Here is a 19,390-nt window from a genome sequence, read left to right on the forward strand (position 1 = left end):
AAACTCATATTCCTACTTTACACGTGACTGGCTTGCAATAATAGGGTACTTTGGCGTAGAATACGTCAATACCACATCAGGTAAGATCCGGGTTATTAATAGTAAGTGTTCGCAACCTTCAGTACTGCCAAGAGGTGAGTGCTTAGTCACCACAAGGCTGAATCGACGTCGTGGCTGTGCCAGTCAGTCCTTGATCTCGTGTTCGTATTCGTGTCGAGCAAGAGCGGGTTGTGAGGGCTGTGAACTAGACATTCAGGATGGTGAGGGTGACGATGGCACTCCGAGAACGGAAGGAACCCAGCGATATATTTGGAGGGTATATCCAGCGGACACACCCCAGAACGACATTGACTTAGATGTATGCTTCAAACCGACCATATCACCAATACAAACCATTGAGCAGGTTGTCCCGAGTATCTTGGACCGACCGCTGGACCATCCAACATGGGTCTCACCAAACCTTGCAACTCAACCGGGCTTTCACTCGAGTTCGACGAGGCTCGCCATCACCATTCGCCCGGCGACGTGATCAGCGGACGAGTCAACCTCTCAACGGCGAGCGAGACAGCCATCGGCAATGTGGCCGTCTCCTTCTGGGGCCGGGCCAAGTCTCGCATCATCCAACAACACGGACAGTCGGCTACCACGCACCGCGGGCGGACCCAGTACTTCCACCAGCAGAAGACGCTTTATGAAGGGCAGTATACTCACAAAGCGGGGTTCTTCAGCTGGCCGTTTGAATTCGTGGTCCCCGATCGCGCCGACCCGGTCTGTATCCGCTGCAGTGACAAATGGAAGCCCAAAGAGCATTACCGGTCGACGCAGGACCTGGATCTCAACCTGACGCTGCCCGCGACCATGTTCCATAAGAGGTACACGTTCGGTCGCCAAGCCGATTGTTTCATCGAATACGTTCTCGAAGCCGTCGTCACGGAACCTGAGGGCCTGCATACCATCCGCAAACCTCAGACGAAAGTCTCCAAGTATCCCGTCGTCTTCCATCCGCTGTCCACGCCCAAACCCATCCAAGACTACAGATTCACAGAGGAGACTCGATACCTCACCATCTCTACATTGAAACTGCTCCCCGAGTACAAGGAAACCGGTCTGGGAATGCGAGATCTCGCACGGTCCATTTTCCAGAAGGACTCCCTCCCACGCTTCTCGTTCTGGGTGATGGTCGAGGCACCGACTCTGATCCAACTGTTCCATCCCGAGAACATTCCTTTCCGAATCAGAGCAACACCGGACACCAAGCCTGGGCGGACAACCGTCGACCATTCAACTGGGTTTCCCGAGGTCGTCTTGAAATCGGCCAAGATCGAACTTAAGGCTTTCGTCCGCTGCCGCGCCCCCGGAACATACTCAGACAACAAGACCTACGACATTCCCCTACTGGCCCATCGCGTACTCAATGAACCGCTGCAGCTGACACACGGATCCACAACTGCGGCAGAAGCAACAGTCGACCTAGGCCGGCTGTGCAACCTACGCCTTGGCAACGCGAAACTCGGCTCCCGTCTAGAAGGACCATTGTGTCCCAGTTTCACCGGGTACAATGTGTCGCGCACGTACTTGCTGACATGGGAACTGGAGGTTGAATGTGCCGACAAGACGGAAAAGATATATTCCTCGTACAACACGCCTGAATGTACGGTCATCATGCAACCCGCTACTACCCATCTATCTTACTCAGGCTTCGATCAGGCCGAAGGTACAGAGATGACACGCGTGACGTCGGGCCAAAGTACCGGGTCAGGGTCGAGACTGGGGTGGTGGTCCTCGCGCAGACGGTCTGGCGAGCCCACCACGAACGGCGCCAACGTAGAAATGAAGAAGGAAAAACCGACGTTTGGTGCTTTTGACAGAACACCTGGAACGAAAGATTCTCAGCAAAAGAAGAACAAGCAAGAGAAGGTCTTGACGAAGGAGGAAGAAGCTGCTCAAGACCGCGCATGCCGGATCAAGGAACAGGAGTCTGATGAAGAGGTGGAAAATGATGGACAGGAACAGCAACAGCAACAGTTCTATCCTGACACTGACACTGACACCGGCACCGACGTGGAGGATTGCATCTTCACTGACGCTACCACCCTTGGGCTTCACGGAGAGCAGGCGCCTCAGCCACCACCTTCATCATCGCCGCCACACACGACGATCATCACGGACATTGAGGCCGATCTTCCACCGCCGAGATACGTCCCTTGAACTCATGTCTACTGTACCTTATGGCGTCTTGCACCCCCCTACCGATCGGCAGGGCCAGTCAGGTCTGGCCTGCTTGGGACCAGTCTCATTTCCTGTCACTCGAAGAGCACATCACAGGAAACCAGGAAAGGCTATCATGGAGTTTGAAAGCTGTTGCATTGACTACTAACACTACTATAACACGGGCTCACCGGGATGGGATGGTCAATATCGTTCCTGGTATCTGCTGATGGCGCACGCATTGATTCCCTTGTTGCTTAGCAGACTTGTCTATATTTGTACAATATCAATCTTTGTTCCGTATCGTGAACATCAGGTTTGTACTCAACCCCTGTTTGACTTGGATGAAATACAGTGATATTTGCCCGTTTTCACCATATGCGTATGATTTTCTAGCCTGGATATGTATACATTGTTGCTTCATCTCCTCGAAGCAGCTCATCTGTCGATATCCCTCGGTAGGGGTAGTGTGAACAAAGTCAGCTCCTCGTCAAAGAGAGTTATGCTAGAAGCTTTTATGTCTTCACCTCCTCCTCCACGCAGCACGCATGTCAGCTAGTTGAAAGAAAGGAAGCATTATTGCCGGTCCAGCTCAATGTGCATCCGGCCGGACCTGGGAAACTTGAAGGGGAGCCGCATTTCAAACTTTACCCTTTCCCTTCCTCCCGCCTCGACCACCACCTGCGCCTTTCTTCTTCGGCGGTTCTTCACTCTCGTCGCCGTTTTCATCCTCATCGGCCTTCTTTCTCTTGCCCTTCCCCTTGGCTGCTGCTGCGGCGGTCTTCTTCTTGGGCGCCTTGATATACTTGTCTTTCTTCAAGTCCAGTTCTGCATCTTCCTCCTCCGCAGGCTCGACATCGGGTCCAAGAACCTCGTCCGGCTCGGATTCGTCGACCGCCTCCTCCAGATCCGGTTTGTCTTTCTTCGCCGCCGCTCCTTTTGCCACGCCCAGAACGTTGCTGGACTTGACAAATGGCATAGGGTGGCTCTGGGAGTTGTACAGCCGGGTGAAGGTGGCCTTCGTCGCCGTGTCTATCTTGACCTTCTCTTGATCCTTCGGCCCCACGCCCAATTCAAGCATGGCATCGAAATCATCTTTGGTCAGATAGTATGAATCCATGAAATCGATCACGTCTTGCACCGCTTCCTTACCCTCTTCCTGGAGCGTCCCAATTGTCTTGTCCCAGAGTGCAGGAAGATATTGTTGCCGGACTTCATTCCGATCGGCATTCGCACGGAGACGCATATGACCCTGGATTTCTTTGACGAAGCGAGAAAGTTTGCCTGGACGGAATTAGTACTCGAATCACTTGGCTGCCTGACCAACTCACCTTGTTTGCTATTTTGCCCAAGCCAGCCAGCAAAGCCGACTTGATTATGAAAATTGCCATAGACAAAGCTGGCGGGCCGCACAAAGCTGAAGATTGCATGCAGCGGCATCAGACTCCATTGCTGCTGTGAACCATGGATCATCCTATCGACCAGGTCACCATCACTGATACTCGAAGCAGCATTGTCAACCAGTTCCAACAACTTCATGTCGCGTTCTCTGCCATGGTAGGAGGAGGCAAGACTGGGTTGAGTTTTGAGGTAGTTCTCCTGCAGCATCAAGTAGCTGAACTCATGGTCGTTGAAGTATAACTCGCTTTTGTCGTTCAAGGTAGCCGTGGAGCTAGGAGCAAACATCTGTGGTCGAAGGATCTTGCTCACAATATCCCATGGTTTCAGAATAACGTGTTTCTCCCAGGCTTTGGCCATAGCCTTGGTATCGTTGAAATCCAGATCCTTGTTATCAAGCTTGATGGTCGAGATCATGTTGATGATTTGACGGATGTCCCCGTTACATCCTTCAATCAAAGCATTCATGATCGGAGGTGGCAGTCTCATGCCTTCGCGGAATAGGATCGTGGCAATTCGACCCCGAATCATGTCAGTTGTGGGTCGTCGAAACTGGAACTCGGCGGTGACTAGGTAGAAGGGCCTCATCTTGGGCAAGTTGCGTTCATTGCAGATCAGGATCATGGGCACATGGGTCTTTTTGGCTACAGCAGCCAAGGCACCCACGCCACCACGGTCACCAGCCGACATACCATCAACCTCGTCCATGATCAGAACGATTTTCTTCTTTGAGGGGTCAACCTTCTTCCCATCTGCAGCAAAATAACCCAGTAGGGATGTCGTGTCCAGAACCCCAGTCAAGCCTTGCTCCAGCAACTTTTTGTTTCGCGTGTCGCTCGCATTGCTTTCAACGATATCATAGCCCTCAAGTTTGGCCACCAAGTGAGCAGCGGTCGTCTTTCCGACTCCTGGAGGTCCATGAAGCAATGCTGCACGGAAGACGCCTTTTCCATCCGCACCGGCCTTCTTGAAGTTGGACTTTGCACTATTTTGCCAGTTGCGCAGCCACCGCTGTAGTCCTTCCACGGCAGACTTGTTGCCACAAACACTGCTGATAGAGTCGGGAGCGTATCTGTCCACCCACAGACGGTCGTCAGCCTTTGGTTTGGTTGGTTTGCTTGTCGGGACTGAAGCACCAGTTCGGGCAGCAGTGGCTTTGGCAGCTTTGGCGGCCTCTTGCCGTTTCTCCTTTTCTCGTCGTTCCATCTCCTCTGCTTCTTTGCGAATCTTGGCTTCTTCTTTGGCCTGTTTCTCCGCATAGGCTTCAGCGGCTTTCCCATCTCCCCCATTGGCAGGTAGACGTCTGATCAGCTCAAAGAGGCCCTCCTCGTTAATGGTCTTGATGCCCAATTTCTGTATAGTTTCAAGCTTCTTTGGTCCTGCATCGCTGCCGAGGACAACGTAGCTGGTCTTCTTGGACGGGGCGCCCGTAACCTTACCACCATATTGCTTCACGAGATTCTGCCCTTCGTCCCTGCCCAAGGTATTTAAGACGCCGGTAAAGACGAAAGTCAGGCCAGCCAAACAGTTCTCTGCTCCCACAGGGATTTCTGCGGTACCTGCGGCTGGCGGTGCAGCGCTAGCATTACCACCACCAGGGTGGAACGTAAACTTCTTGTTCTCGTCTCTGGGAGGTGGTGTGGGAGGTCGAACGGTCGGAATGCTGGAAAGAATATTTTGAATCTCCTTGCTCTCCTCCCGCTCCTCCTTTTTGGCGGATGCACGTGGTTTTGATGCTGGTGTCGCGGTCGTCTTTTTCGGTTTCTTCTTGGGAGTAGCATCATCGTCATCAAGGAAATCATCTTCATCATCCTCCAGGTCTTTCGACTTCCGCTTGCGACTAGATGGTGCCGCAGCCGCCCTCTTTTTCCTATCGCCAGGCCCGTCATATGCAGGTATCGCGGCCATTTCCACGCCGTCGCTATCGTCCTCGTCTACTAAGGGTTTCTTGGAATGTCCGTTGACGGCCTTGTTCTCTTTTTTCTTGGGGACCACTTCATCTGGATCTGAGCCTTCTTCGTAATCATCATCGATTTTCCGGCTCTTGAAGTCGCCAAAGATATCATCGTGGCCCTCATCATCATCTTGTAGCAGTGTGGCCGAGATGTCTGCATCATCTGTGGCATAACTCTTTGCCGCAGTCTTCCTGGCCGACCTTCGACTGGTAGGTGTTCCGCTAGCAGTTGGTTTGGAGGGAGTCTTAGCGGTTCCGTTGGTGTCCGAGGTCTTTAGTTTGGTCGGCGTGGACTTGCCGCGCTTGGCCTTCGAGGATGCAAAGTAAGCTGAGCTTGTAATCTCCTCTTCTACCGGTTCCTTGACGACTTTCTTTGCTTTGGGCGTTGAAGATGTCTTGGGCTTGATCTCGACAACCTCATCCTCATCTTCATCATCGGAGACGACTTTGCGTGGTCTTCCACGTTGTTTAGAAGTTTTGTTCGATGCCGCCTGTTGTAAGTCAGCCCTGCAGGATCTCATGAGCAAACAACAGTCATGGACATACAGTATCCTTCTTAGGTGGCCCCGAGTCGACGCCCTTCGCTGCGGGCTTGCCTCCTGCGCCGCCTCCACCAAAGAAACTTCTAATGTCGGGCATTGTTTCGGAGAAGAGAGCAATTGAGCTTATCAGGTGAGGTTGAGACCATGCATAGGCAGGGGAAGCGAGAAGCAGACAGCCCCTTGGGCAGAAAAGGACGTTTGCGGATAGGGCAATCAATCTACAGATCCATGACTGCAGTCGGCATCGGATACGTATAGTGCCCTGCCCTGCCAGTAACTGCTGTTAGCACTGCCCGCGACTAATATGACGCGTGCCGCGTCATCCAGACTAGGACTAGTGTAATGCCGCTGTAAGGCCTTGGCGCCCAGGCATCTAGTATCTGCCAGTGTGTACCATGCATGGCACCTCTTTCAAGTTCTCAGCTTCTGCCAGTAGGTACCTGTAGGTAGACACCACCTAGGTACTCCTAGGCAGCATCTACACGATCACGACCTCCACTCTCAAGAGGTACTTCGAGTATTAAATGTCAGGGGCGATTCACTGAACCGGCAAGATCAAGTGACAATGGGACTCGAGTGTACTGTGGAGTGTAGGAATGGCCCTTGACCAGCGATTACTTGACGACAGGGCAAACGTTGGACAACGTATACACATTCATTCATATCGGTACCTTAGTTAGCTGGGCATGTACATACAATAGGACGGGAGTCCAGCTTTCACTCCTGCTTGATGAACTCCAGACGTCTGGCCAGCCAACAGCCGATAGTCAGCCCGGCCACCTTTCCCTTGTCATTTCGACGAACGATGATGGTCCAGTCCCCCGGCGGCGTGGCATCCATCGCCCTAGGGCATGCAAGAGCCCATAAATCGTCCCCGAGTTGACGCATCAAGTGTACAGGTCCATGGCCCAGAAAGCCATCGAACATGCCATATACCATGTCGCCCGAACCGCTGCAGCGGAAGACGGAACCTATCTCAGCGCAGTGGTAATCACCTTGAAGCCCGGAAGAGTCAGAAGAAGCAGGCTTCCCGCTGCTGGCAACACGCTGGGCATGAAGAGTCCGGTTGTCTTGAGGAACATAGAGATGTAGGCAAGACCCGTCCAGAGTGGCCACCATGCTATTTGACTCGGCTCGACACGCTTCAACCACTCGCAGCTTTTCAGGGTTGCCGTGGTACTTGACGAGGAGCTCCCCTGGGCCGCCTGGACTCACGACGATCGCCAATCCGGTGTCGGAGTCCAGATAGGTTCCGGTCCAGTCTGGGTCGGGACTGGCAATCTCATCTTTGGCCTCGGGGACCCCCATGATTCGTTTCAAGATGTATTCGCTGACTCCCACCGCATCGCCATGCTCTTGGTTAAGTAAGACCACAATGGAAATTCGTGGCTCCGGTGCATAGGATCGGGAGAGCCGGTATCCACGCAGCGCGCCGGCGTGGCCAACAGTAAGGACGCCTCCAACCTGTTTTCGGACCAGCCCGAACCCGTAGTCGGCCGGTGAGCCATCGTTGTATGTCTGCTGTTCGGAATTGATCCCATACCAGCTTTGCGAATCGTGGCTGTGGCTGCTGCGATCCACAAACTGCTCGTAGGCGACCATGTCGGCCAGAGAGGCCACGATGCCGGCATCGCCGGCCCATTCGATGCAGTTGACACCGGGATAGAACCCCGACGCCTCGTCACCCTCGTAGCCGACGCATGGCGGCGGGTGCTCCGCAGTGTGTGCGCACAGCCTCGCCGTCTGCATGCCGGCGGGTGCGAAGATGCGCTGCGCGAGCAGTTCGCCCAACGGCTGCGCTGTGACGCGCTCGATACAGCGAGCGACAACAAAGAAATTGGTGTTCGCGTATGAGTACTCGGTCCCAGGCTGGAAATGGAAAGACTTCAGCGAGGCCAGCATCTTGGGGCCGTGGTCAGCGACGGAGAAGTGGCCCTCGGGCTTTGCGCCCCAGAGGACGGTCAAGGCCCAGTAGTCGCGAAGGCCTGACTGGTTGTTGCAGAGATGGCGAAGCGTCAAGCCAGTGTCTTGCAGCAGGTTGGGATGGAGCAGTTGGCCGAGCTGGTCCGACAGCTGCTTGGCCGGCTCCTCGCCGCGCGCACTCATGGCGGGCGTTGGGCTACGTTGCAGGTCCGTCAATAGTCCGCACAGCATTTGTTTCGTGATGGAGCAGATGGGCAGCAGCGTGTCAGAAGCCATCGGGATTCGACCCTGCAGGTCCGCATATCCCCAAAGCTGTTGGCCGACCAGTTCGCCATCTTTTAAGACGGCGACTGCACCCCCTGGGCCCCGAAACCGAGACGGAACATCTGCAAGAACCTGGGGGATCACAGCTGCAAGGGTTGTCATTTTTGCTTCCTGTTTTCAATCAGGGCAGGCCGACAAAGGATCGGTGTACAGGAATCTGGCCATCTATTGAGGACATTCGTTGGTCATCACCATTTCGCCCGCCCTCTTTTCGGTCCTCCCGATACCAGCCTTAGGAGCCATGGGTCCCACCGACCGGCTTATCACAATCACAACCCCCACTTCCTCGGAAACTGCTGTGATTGGTAGAGCAATAACTTCATGGTACGTACTGTGTACAGTGAGTGTCCGGGGCTTTTCGAGTTCGAAAGAAGCAGACTGTGAATTTGTTGGCTGAGAGAGTCAAGCATAATTCCACTGCAGACGCTTCAGCCATCGGCCTAATCGCGAGAGTGAGTAGAATGATGGGAGAAGAGAGCGCGAGGTGAACAGGTCGCGACCACGTTCCAAGTTCGGCTTAGTGCTCCTGATTGTGAACTTCCCTTTTGAGATGGGAGTGACGCCGCCCTATTATCTCAAATTACTAACCCAATTCAGAGCCTCGATATATTGCAGTTCAGCCTTGTCACATCACGCAGCCAGTTTTTCGGTGCGCTCACACCTCCCGTTGAAAGGATAGGGTGAAGGGTGGGTTCTACAAGTTGAGCATTGACTCCAGGGTCTCTTACAACTAATACCCGTTCTGAGACCATAGGGCTCTCAGTCACTGACAGGCTCACGACGTTGACGTTGAAGTTGTTGCCCAAGTTGGTGCCCTGAGGCATTCCCCTGAAGTTGAAGTTTGTTGCCGACTGACCCCTTCGCCATATGAGGTCGATCCTGCCCCTTGTCCCCAACCTCTATTGACATATCTATCACCTTGGCCGGAACTCCTCGGTGACCCGCTTGGGCTCGTAGTACGGGGAGCCCAGCGGAATAAAGTCGAGGCCATCGTACCCGAATTCCTTGGGTCCACCGGTGGTGATTCCCTGAGGAGTATACCTAGTGATGTAATGCGTCAGCGCGAAGAAGAAGCAGTACGGATGCCTAAGGCACACACTCACCAATGCGGATGCGCGACAAACGCGACGACGCTGACCCTGACGCCGTATCTCAGGTCCTGCGTCCCGAGAGCATACCCGTCCGTGCCAACCAGGGAGATCAGGTCTGGAACGGTGCACAGGATCTCGCCTCTGCTTCCCTTTTCTGCGTCGGGCGCGACCAACTCTGCGTACAGATACTCGTTCTGGAAGGGGAGGATCATGTCGCGCGTCTCCGTCATCGTCGTGGCGGCGTCGCCGTATTCCTGTTCCTCGCTGCTGATGGGCTTCAGCCTGACCGTGCCCTCCGTGTACCCGGCCGCCGAGATGTAGCGGTGCACCGACACGATCTTGCCCGTGTATAAGACGCGGCCTGATGGATTCGCTTCGACCTGGGAAGTGGGAGCGTTGACATGTCAGTGGCTGAGCTGATTTCTCTTTCTTCTCGTTTTCTTCCGTCTCATGCCCTCAAAAACAACCACATCTTCACTTACAATGGCTTTCATGATGTCCGTCTTCTCCTGCCGGGCCAGGTACACGGCACGACCAATGTACCATGCCAGAGAAGTGGTTCCGAGAGTGCCGACCCGTTTGACGTCTTTGATGGTCATGGGAGGAATGACCATCTGGCTGAACAGCCCCAGTTCGTGGCCTGCCTTGCGGTGGATCTTTTCGAGTTTGCGGAAGTCCGCCGCCTTGTGCACCGTCACCACGTTGCCGTTGCCGTCGGCCTGCGTGCACGGCGTAAGGGCGATGCCGAAAACTGTTGCGCACTGCATGTCAGATTGTCTTCTGTCTGGTTGACGCTCCTGTCCAAACACTCACGGTACGGAGTCATGATGTACAGCCGCGGGTATGCTCGGCCCATGTAGTCGCCGTCGATGGTCGGGACGTTGTAGTCCTTGCCCACCAGCAGTGGGCGGATACCGTTCATACCGCCGATCTCAATCTGTCGTTGTTCGTCAACATGTTTGCCCGCTAAGCAGGAGGAAGGGACAGTCTATTCATACCGCGATCTGAGCGGCCATCTTGACGCCGGGATGGCACGAAAGTAGCGCATCCGTCGCATCGACTGACTCGGTGCCACTCGGGATGCGTTCGAGCGTCACCGTCGGGGCACTTTCAGCTGGTGAGCAAGCCAAAATTGCGCAAGAGACATGTCATGTGTGCTTACCCGTAGGAAATGCTGCCCAGAACATATCCGTCCTCGGGCAACGTCTCGATGTCGACAATGGGGAGACGGTGCCCGGCCTTGATCGCCGCCCTTGCTGCCATGTAGCACATGTACCCCGGGCCGCCTCCTCCACAGGCCAGAATACTGCAGCCCGTCGCCAGGAACTCGCAGTCGATCTCTGAGACCCACCAGGTGCCGTTCTTGTCCACTTCTGGCTTATAGTCACGGATGTCCACCGACGCCGACGGGCTGACGAGGAAGTCTCGAGGATCCTTTTCCGAATTCAAAGTCTTGGACACCACGTCCGGAGTTTCGCTACTTTCGTCAAGCTCTTCGGTGCTTTCAGACGGCGTGTGATGTAAGAGAGCTTGTTGGCTCAAGACACCAGCCTGTGCATTCATGATCAGCAATGTATCAGAACCACCGAACGCGGAAGGCGATCTTACAGCTCTGATGATAAGTCTCGTCGCTCGCATTTGAACATACTGTAGAGGCATGTTTTCGATGGTGACGATTTTGATAGACTCGGGATCCGCTCCGGCATCAATGGCAATCTTCTTCGCCTCAGCACACACTTCTTCAACCACCTTGTCCTCGTCGAGGCCTTCGAGCACCTTGACGACGTCGACCTGACCCGAGATTTTGGCAATGGCCGCTCCGACGGCATTGGCACAGTCGTGGAATCTGTAACCGTCAGTGATGTTGATTCAACCCATCATAGATCGCGTTGTCGTGCTCACGGTGGCCGAATGATCTGGCCCACTCCTTCCAGGTCGTCCATGTGCACAATGCTGCCTCCGCCGACCAGGATCAGCACAGCATCATCAGCACTCAACTTCATGGCGTCGACGGCGTTCTCCAGCAGCCGCTTCATCTGATATCTTGCTTTTGTAATCAACTCTTTGGGGACATCCTTGACTTTGGACACATCGCCAATGTCTGCGTGACCGCTGGCAACCACGACGTCTGGTGGGAAAGGTCGAACCGGTTAGATACAAGGGATGCTATGCAGCTTGGATGGTTGGTGGGATGACTTACCGGTGGTGGTGAGTGTGTTGCCACCAAAGACCAACGCTTCAGTGATGAGCCTGTGACCGACGGATTCCGGTCCTACGGCGACCTTTCCATCTCTCTCCTCCACCTTAGTGCCACCGCCCAGTGCGATGGAGAGAACTTCGGGCATAGGAAAGGCGCTGCGGACGCCTCCAATCTCGACCCATGTGCCTGCTTGACGAGGAAAGCCAGATGGTAGACTAGAACGTAGTTGTCAGCACCGCATCCAACCCATAAAGGGAGATCATGGCCGAGCGCGACCTACAGTGCGCAGACATCAGTAGTCGTCCCGCCCACATCAGCGACAATCACTTGAGCATTTGGAATGCGTCCTTTGGCGGTGTCCAGTCCCGCCAGGTACGCAGCACCGGACATGGAGTTCGTCGGTCCACTGGAAAAGGTCTTGATGGGACACTTTTCGGCCGAGTCGGCGTCGATGATGGTACCGTCGTTCTGCGTGAGGTACAGGGGACACGATAGGCCGAGGGACCGCATGGCCCGCTTGAAGCCCCGGATGGTTTTCCGCGCAAACTTGAGGATGGACGTGTTGAGGATGGTAGCGTTTTCGCGCTCGAGATATCCGAGTTGTCCGACTGCAAACGGAGTCAGGAGTCAGGCTTCATGTTCGTAAAGACATATCTCCGTGATATGGTGGCAGATAACTGACTTTCTCGAGACAAGACCACGTCTGCCCCCGGAATCTCTTCCAAGATGATCTGCTTCACTCTGGCTTCCTGTTTGCCGGCGAGATCCAGCGGCGAGAAGACGCCGACCACAGCTACGTCCGTGATGCCCTTCGCTTTCACAGCCTGGCACTCGCGACGGATCTGCGCTTCGTCCAGAGGCATGATCTCGCGCGTGTCGACTGTTGTTCGCTGGGTAAGCAAGACGATTGCGCTGCACCGGGAGGGGAGCCATGCTCACATTCTAGACCTCCGTCCAAATACGCGACATGGCCATTCATGATGCGCGCCAGGATGGGAGGGAAATCCATAAACGCCGGGTTTTCCTGCGTGTAAGGGCCGCACACTCGGAAGACGGCCACCTTTCTCAAGTTCCGGTCATCGGCTTGCACGACGGCGTTGATAAAGTGCTGGCTTGGGGTCAGCTTCGGGCTTCTCATTGCATCAAGCCACCACCTGGCGACGAGGTCAGTCCTACCGTGGTGCCAATCATGACGGCCGACACGGCGGCCAGCGAAATGCCGCATTGCGAGATGGCTCCCTGGACGGCTTTGGCAATGCCTTCGGTCACGTTGGGGGTCGTTGGGGTCTTGAAGGCGGTGCGAATGCCACGATCAGGCTGGTCAGCTTCGCCGGGGTCTATGTCGTGGTCAGCCTCGTGATCGGGTTGTCTCTGCGAGCGACTTACGAAGAATCACACAGTCAGTGTTAGTGCCGCCTGAGGAGGTCGTTGTCAGTATACTCTCCGTACTATATCACAATCTCAAGAAGGCTGAGCCCCTGATTGGCCCGCGGGTGACGGGCCCAGGCGAAGCGAGGCTGCTTACCGACGTCTACACCGATCCTGTAGACTCTTTGGATGGCCATGGCGAATGTATGCTGGCGTTTCTTGACTCTGCTCCTCCCTGGCCTGAATCTTGTTATCCTGACAGATGCAGCGTGACTGTATTATTTGAAGCCCAGCCAACCCACGCATCTCGGTGAGGCCTCAAGGGGCGACGAGGACGCTTGGCCGATAGCAAGCTATCTTCGAACCAGTATCCATGAGACCTGACTTTCACTCGGCCCTCGGCGAGGGTTTCCACTGCACGACGGGCCACTCGAAGACCAAGACTCTCTGGCGTCTGTTATCAACTCTGGAGTCTGTTCTCCAGGGCGGCAATCGGACAGGGAGGACCCGCCACAGTGCACATCTTCCTCGCAACAATCCCATTGATTGGAGGCGCAACCAGAGATGGAGAAGCGCGCCCTGTCGATATCAAGACCACTCTGGACACTATCATGGCTGGGATTGGCAAGAGAGATAGACCATCCACCCACAGTCGGCGAGGCATTCCCGTCACGACGACTCGATCTTCTGACCCTGCGAGATAACACGAACACACCACCATAGTCGAGGGCAACGGCTGCGGAGTAGTGGCAACATGTCGCTCTATCAGAGACGTCCCAGGCATACAAGAATGCGAGTGTGAGATCTGTTAAATCCTCCATCGGTATCACTCAAAGTCACTACCGTCTTCTTCTCCGTCCAGAGTCCTAGACAACAGGCCACAAGCCCCGTGGTTCGCAAGTGACTGGGCAGGCCGCAATGGCGACCATCATCAGGAAAGCCCTCCGTACGATCGAGTTGCCGGAGAAAGAGCAAGGCGGTCGCTGGAGGAATGAAGACATCAGCCCTGTCCCGCCCGAGCGCCAAACATGGGGTGAGTGAGCTTCCGCTGCCGATGGGACGTGGTTTGGAGCCGTGCCGCTGACCAGGCGGGTGTGTGTCTTGTTCTCAGGCCCGGTGCAGTTCGTCGAACTGTGGTTTCTCATCAACTTGAACATCAGCAGCTACCAGACCGGATCGTCGCTGCTGGCCTCGGGCATGACATACTGGCAAGCCATCATTGTCATCCTCGTCGGCAACGCGCTGGCCAGCACCTTTGCCGTGCTCAACTCGGTCTCGGGGGCCCAGAGCCACCTGGGGTTTCCCATTGTCTGCAGGAGTGTCTGGGGTGAGTTGAGCCGTCGCCCTTAGCAAAGACGATGCCATGCTGACCGTTTCCTTCTCTCCGTCAGGCATGTGGGGAGCCTATTTCCCCGTGCTGAACCGCATCCTGACCTCGGTGGTCTGGTACGGCGTGCAGGCGGTCATCGGAGGAAAGATGATCTATATCTGCCTCCGCTCCATCTGGATTGACCTGGACCAGAGGATTCCCAACACCCTGCCCGAGGGCATCGGCATCACCACCGCCCAGTTCATGGGCTATGTGCTGTTCAACCTGCTGTGCTGCATCTTCATCTGGTTCCGCCCCCAGCAACTCCGCCCTTACTTCCACGGGGCGTCGGTGGTCGTGGCCATCGCCCTGTTCGCCCTGTTGGGCTGGGCCGTCGGCACCAGCCAGGGGTACGGGTCCATCTTCAACGCAAAGTCCACCATCTCCTCGTCCGAGCTGGGGTGGCAGATGAGCGCCGGTGTCATGTCCGTCATTGGGAGTATCGCCTCCGGCATCCTCAACCAGAACGACTTCACCAGATTCGCAAAGCGGCCCAGCCATGTCACCTACACGCAAGCCATCTCCTTCATGACCAGCAGCTCTCTCATCGCCATCATCGGCGTCGTGGTCACCGCGGCCACTCAAGAGCGTAAGTCTTGTTGTTCCGCCCTTACCCTCTCCCCTGCCTCAAATCGAGCTGACGTGGGACATGGCGTAGAATATGGCCATGGTACGGCGCTCTGGGATCCCAGCACCCTTTTCGTGGCCATTCAAGATCAAAAGGGCTCCCGAGGCCGGGCGGCCGCCTTCTTCCTGGGCATCGTTTTCATCTTGTCGCAACTGTCCATCAATGTCATTGGAAACGTGTTGGCCGGCGGGCTCGACGTGGCCAGTGTCTTCCCCAAGTACATCAACCTCCGGCGAGGAGCCTATATACTCGCAGCCTTGAGCGTGGCTCCCAACCCGTGGCAGCAGCTATCGTCAGGATCCACGTAAGTGTCCTCTATCGGCGGCGTGCCTCTCTATTCCATCATCACCACTGACGCATCTGTTACCTATCCAGCTTCCTCTCCGTCCTGTCTGCGTATGCCGTGTTTCTGGGCCCCATGATCGGCCTGCTCTGCGTGCACTTCTACCTCATCCAAAAGAGAGTGTTCCACATCCCGGATCTGTACGAGGGCTCCAAGAAGTCAGTGTACTGGTATACCTACGGCATCAACTGGCGCACCATCGTGGCCTGGGTGTGTGCCGTGGTTCCCAGCATGCCCGGCTTCGTCCATTCCGTCAATCCTTCGTTGAAGGTTGGAGTCGGCGCCAGCCACATCTTCAGCCTGAGCTTCGTTCTCGGATTTCTTATAGGTGAGTTGAGATACCGGTCTCCCCTTGTGGCTCGTCGCAGCCACACAGTGCGCTCAGGACTGACCCTGCCTCCAACACAGCCGCCGTCATTTCGTTTGCCTTGCACTGGATCTTCCCTTACCGATACCCTGAGGTGTCGGCCATGGAGGGAGAGATTGACGGGGAAAGCTTCGCTGGCGAGTCCGATGGGGTGGTGGTGGAAGAGACCAAGATGGCGTCCAAAGAGGAGAGAGCCCTCTGAGCTCTGAGCTCTAGCAGATGTGGTGACGGAAGCAAGAATGATCGTGGGGAAATACAACGGCCTGTTCAATAGATCGATCGTCTCTTATGTCTAATGGCGTTTGCAAAGCTCCCAAATCCCGCGTCCAACTGCGTCTGATCAACTCTCCCCGTGCAGCCATATTCTGTCACAAGATTGTGCTAGACAGACTCCCTCCGTCCTTTAATGTCTGGATGATGATTTGAATCTGCATACCCAGGTGTCTGTGGAAAGAATGCATTTTAATGGGATGGCAAGATTACATATGCGGTCCCAGGTCCCAGGCCTCCCCTCTACATGAAGCCATTCGCCTGTAACCACTCGGCCAGCCCTGGGCCAGCACCTTCCCGGTACGCGGTGTTCCTCCTGATCCTTTCTCGTACGATGCTCACGGGCCGCTCGAGCTCAACGATGTTCTTCGCTTCGAAGAAGGCGGCCAAGGCTTGCTCAACGTCGAGGCTTGCAAAGGCGCCCAGGCCGTTCTCGACAAACCAAGTCAGAGCAACATCGTTGTGCCGCAGCGTCGTATACACCGTGTCCCACTCCTGCTGGACGAAGTCCCACAGCACGCGATTACAGGAGCCGTTGCCGCCCAGTGCCGCGGCCAGCATGTGCAGGTTCTGCACCGGCACCTCCCTGGCAGGCGAGAAGGCAAACTCCAGCAAGTCTCGCGCCAGGACAGGCACCGGCGTGCATCCGAGGGCGGTGAGGCATATCTCACGGCCATCGATCGTGTGATTTCGGATGTACTCCGCCTTGACGGTTTCATATTCGGCCTCGGCGCCTTGGGCGACTGCCACGCCGAAGATGACTGCTTGTAGGTTGCGGTTGATGGCAGCCGAGTCGCCCTGGGCCCAGCGTTGAAAGCGCTGTCGGATCTCCTGGAGCACGTCTTGCTGCTTTGCAATGACACACACTTGGATCACCATCTTTTCCAGCTCTCCCCTAACATAGCTGTCCGCGTGGCCCGTCCAGCTGATCTCGCCCTTGACCGGTCGCACCAGTGTCTGCGTGTATTTGGCAAAGCCGGCGGCGATCCTGTCATCCCCCGTCACTACGGCCGAGACCATGGCCAGAGACTTTTTGATTTGGGACCACACGAAACAGTCCCGCTGGGTGCTAAAGGCTTGCAGAAGGTTCAAGAGGTCTCCGGTCGGTCTGAGGCCGCCGAGGACCAACGCGGCCATGTCGCTGATGAGTCCAACCTGGTCTTCAGTCGAGAGGCCAAGGCTCGCGCACGATTGTGTCAGGGATGCGAGGTGGCCCGTCGAATACTCTGTCCGGAAGAAGCCCGTATGGTAGCGGTTCAGTTTGAACACCGAGTCGCTCTGAGCCATGACGGCCGATTCCGAGTCCAACATGGCTCGGTTCTGAGCAGAAGAGGCTCCCCAAACACCAAGAGGCACGTGCCACAGTGTTTTCCTGGTGTCGGCCTCATCTGAACATCTCGGGAAGGGACGTTGTTTCACCTTCGCATGAGGAGAGGCCGTCTCCACTGACACCATAGGGAAGCCGACTTCGAGAATCCACGCTTCCATCATTGCTTTGACGTCGACACCTGATGATTGAGCCAAGGCTTTCCACAGCTCTTCCGAGGTGGCGTTCGCATGGGCAGACGCTCGCAAGTACTCGGCAATCCCTTGCAGGAAGGCCCCTTCGCCAACGTAGGTGACGAGCATTCGAATGATCGAGCTGCCCTTGAAGTAGTTGATGCTGTCGAACATCTGGCGGACGTCCCGGTCGTTGCCAACCATTGTTTCAATGGCATGAGAAGCTGCCAGCGAGTCCAAGTCCAATGCTTCTTGCATGGCCTCATCCTAGAGCTGGGTCAGCGCGTTTCACCATGACACCGCCTGTGCCGCCCGAAAACATACCACGAATTGACCCCAGATATTCCACTCTGTAAGGGCATGTGAATATAACACGACATACCAACCTTGCTGGCCATTGCGGGGTCGGAGCACACTCACCTGGATGGAAATGGTTCATGGCCAGATATCCGGCCCAAGTCGCGAATCCCTCGTTGAGCCAGAGTTCTTTCCAACTGCTCATCGTCACGAGATTGCCAAACCATTGATGCGCCAACTCGTGGGCGATCACATACGATGCCTTGCTCATAAGCCTGTTGTCCGAAGTGTCGGCGTCAAACAAAATTTTGGTCGGCTTGTAGGTAATCAAACCCCAGTTTTCCATGGCCCCGGAGATGAATTCGTGCACAACAAGGTGGTCACACTTGGGCAAGGGGTAGTCGACGCCGAAGATGTCACTGAAATAGTCCAGGTAGCGAGAGGCCTCCTGGACTGCAAATTGCGCGTATTTTGTGAGGCCCTTAGTGGTATACACCCGAACGGGCAATCTCTTGCCGTCGTATATCCTCTTGGTCAACGCCTCGACATACTCAAAATCTCCTATCGCCCAAGCTGCGAGCTGGAGAGCGTCAGTGATTTCACCGGAAAGTATCACAACAGTCAATCGCTTACATAAGTGCTCATCACGGGGGTAGTCTCGAAGCAGACACGCTTTAATCCTTTCTTTTCCCCTGTCAATATTTGGACGGACTTCTGGGGCATATTGCTCAAGGCTGTCAGGTCCTCTGAAAGTTCCAGATCCAGGTCGAATGTCGCCTTCATATGAGGTTCGTCGAAGCAAGGAAAGGCTTCTCTGGCATAACACGGCTCAAAATGTGTGGTGAGCAACCAGTGCTTGTTTTCCACCACGACTGATGACGATGAAGAGGCAACATCAGGGGAATATGTCGCTCGGTAGAATCCGGTCATTGAATTGTCAATGTGGCCTTGGAATGCGATGACCAGCCGGACTCCGCCCGGTGCTATTGCTTCTGACAGCGAGACACAGATTTGTTTATCTGCCTCACGGCACACTGCTGTCGAGGCGGATATTTTCCCTAGAGAAAGATCGGTCAGTGTTGAAGGACCTTAAGGTTGATCTGTCCAAGCTGTTAAAGAGCAGCAAGACATACTTGGAGTTTGCTCCAGGCCAACGAATACCTCCGATGTGAGTATGTCTACCCGACCTGAGTTGAGAACAATCTGAGACACAGTCTCAGTTGCCTGAGCATCAATCTGGACAACACCATCATATTTCCAGGTCCCTCCAATCTGGATGTTGAAGATAGAGAGACGGTAATGGGAAGGTTTGATCCTGAACACGTCCTATGTTAGAATCATGGTACATCTTTTGAGTTGTTTTCGACGTACGCATACACTGCTGGGAGATGACTTGTTTCTTTGTGAGACGCCTGCTCCTGTAACATGGCTGCCCGAGGCTGAGAGTTCCGTGAAGCAGGAATATTCACCGGCACTGCTCCGGTGGTTGTCGGTCGACGGGATCGGTCAAGGCTGAGCAGTTATCACGAGCCTCGATAAATAGACAAATCAAGGAGAATATTTGCTCCAGCGCTTCGGAAAATGGTGGGCAGATCGAGTCCATCTCCT

General features: G+C 55.1%; 6 protein-coding genes across 6 annotated transcripts; 2 read left to right on the forward strand and 4 right to left on the reverse strand.

Annotated features, from left to right (window-relative positions):
* Positions 1–444: 444 nt before the first annotated feature.
* A1O1_06742 (uncharacterized protein) lies at positions 445–2,208 on the forward strand (the record flags this gene model as incomplete). The annotated part of the gene is made up of 1 exon (XM_007727619.1): positions 445–2,208. One exon carries the CDS (start codon positions 445–447, stop codon positions 2,206–2,208), a length of 1,764 nt encoding a protein of 587 aa, XP_007725809.1.
* A 640-nt stretch (positions 2,209–2,848) lies between these two features.
* Positions 2,849–6,199, reverse strand: A1O1_06743 (replication factor C subunit 1; the record flags this gene model as incomplete). The annotated part of the gene is made up of 3 exons (XM_007727620.1): positions 2,849–3,492; positions 3,540–6,051; positions 6,107–6,199. 3 exons carry the CDS (start codon positions 6,197–6,199, stop codon positions 2,849–2,851), a joined length of 3,249 nt encoding a protein of 1,082 aa, XP_007725810.1.
* A 620-nt stretch (positions 6,200–6,819) lies between these two features.
* Positions 6,820–8,451, reverse strand: A1O1_06744 (uncharacterized protein; the record flags this gene model as incomplete). The annotated part of the gene is made up of 1 exon (XM_007727621.1): positions 6,820–8,451. The coding sequence occupies one exon, from the start codon at positions 8,449–8,451 to the stop codon at positions 6,820–6,822; it is 1,632 nt and encodes a 543-aa protein (XP_007725811.1).
* Positions 8,452–9,263: 812 nt separating this feature from the next.
* On the reverse strand, positions 9,264–13,205 carry A1O1_06745 (uncharacterized protein; the record flags this gene model as incomplete). Its single annotated transcript, XM_007727622.1, has 15 exons — positions 9,264–9,390; positions 9,453–9,813; positions 9,919–10,191; positions 10,254–10,377; positions 10,439–10,547; positions 10,603–10,991; positions 11,049–11,286; positions 11,343–11,568; positions 11,641–11,855; positions 11,921–12,248; positions 12,323–12,520; positions 12,580–12,748; positions 12,817–12,977; positions 13,027–13,056; positions 13,166–13,205. The coding sequence occupies 15 exons, from the start codon at positions 13,203–13,205 to the stop codon at positions 9,264–9,266; spliced, it is 2,988 nt and encodes a 995-aa protein (XP_007725812.1).
* A 721-nt stretch (positions 13,206–13,926) lies between these two features.
* On the forward strand, positions 13,927–15,917 carry A1O1_06746 (uncharacterized protein; the record flags this gene model as incomplete). Its single annotated transcript, XM_007727623.1, has 6 exons — positions 13,927–14,041; positions 14,120–14,335; positions 14,400–14,966; positions 15,036–15,309; positions 15,381–15,676; positions 15,757–15,917. The coding sequence occupies 6 exons, from the start codon at positions 13,927–13,929 to the stop codon at positions 15,915–15,917; spliced, it is 1,629 nt and encodes a 542-aa protein (XP_007725813.1).
* Positions 15,918–16,228: 311 nt separating this feature from the next.
* Positions 16,229–19,209, reverse strand: A1O1_06747 (uncharacterized protein; the record flags this gene model as incomplete). Its single annotated transcript, XM_007727624.1, has 6 exons — positions 16,229–17,752; positions 17,810–17,835; positions 17,906–18,362; positions 18,416–18,840; positions 18,916–19,097; positions 19,154–19,209. The coding sequence occupies 6 exons, from the start codon at positions 19,207–19,209 to the stop codon at positions 16,229–16,231; spliced, it is 2,670 nt and encodes an 889-aa protein (XP_007725814.1).
* Between the last annotated feature and the right edge of the window lie 181 nt (positions 19,210–19,390).

This window comes from Capronia coronata, assembly GCF_000585585.1.
Source record: "Capronia coronata CBS 617.96 chromosome Unknown acBCG-supercont1.6, whole genome shotgun sequence".
NCBI lineage: Eukaryota > Fungi > Ascomycota > Eurotiomycetes > Chaetothyriales > Herpotrichiellaceae > Capronia > Capronia coronata.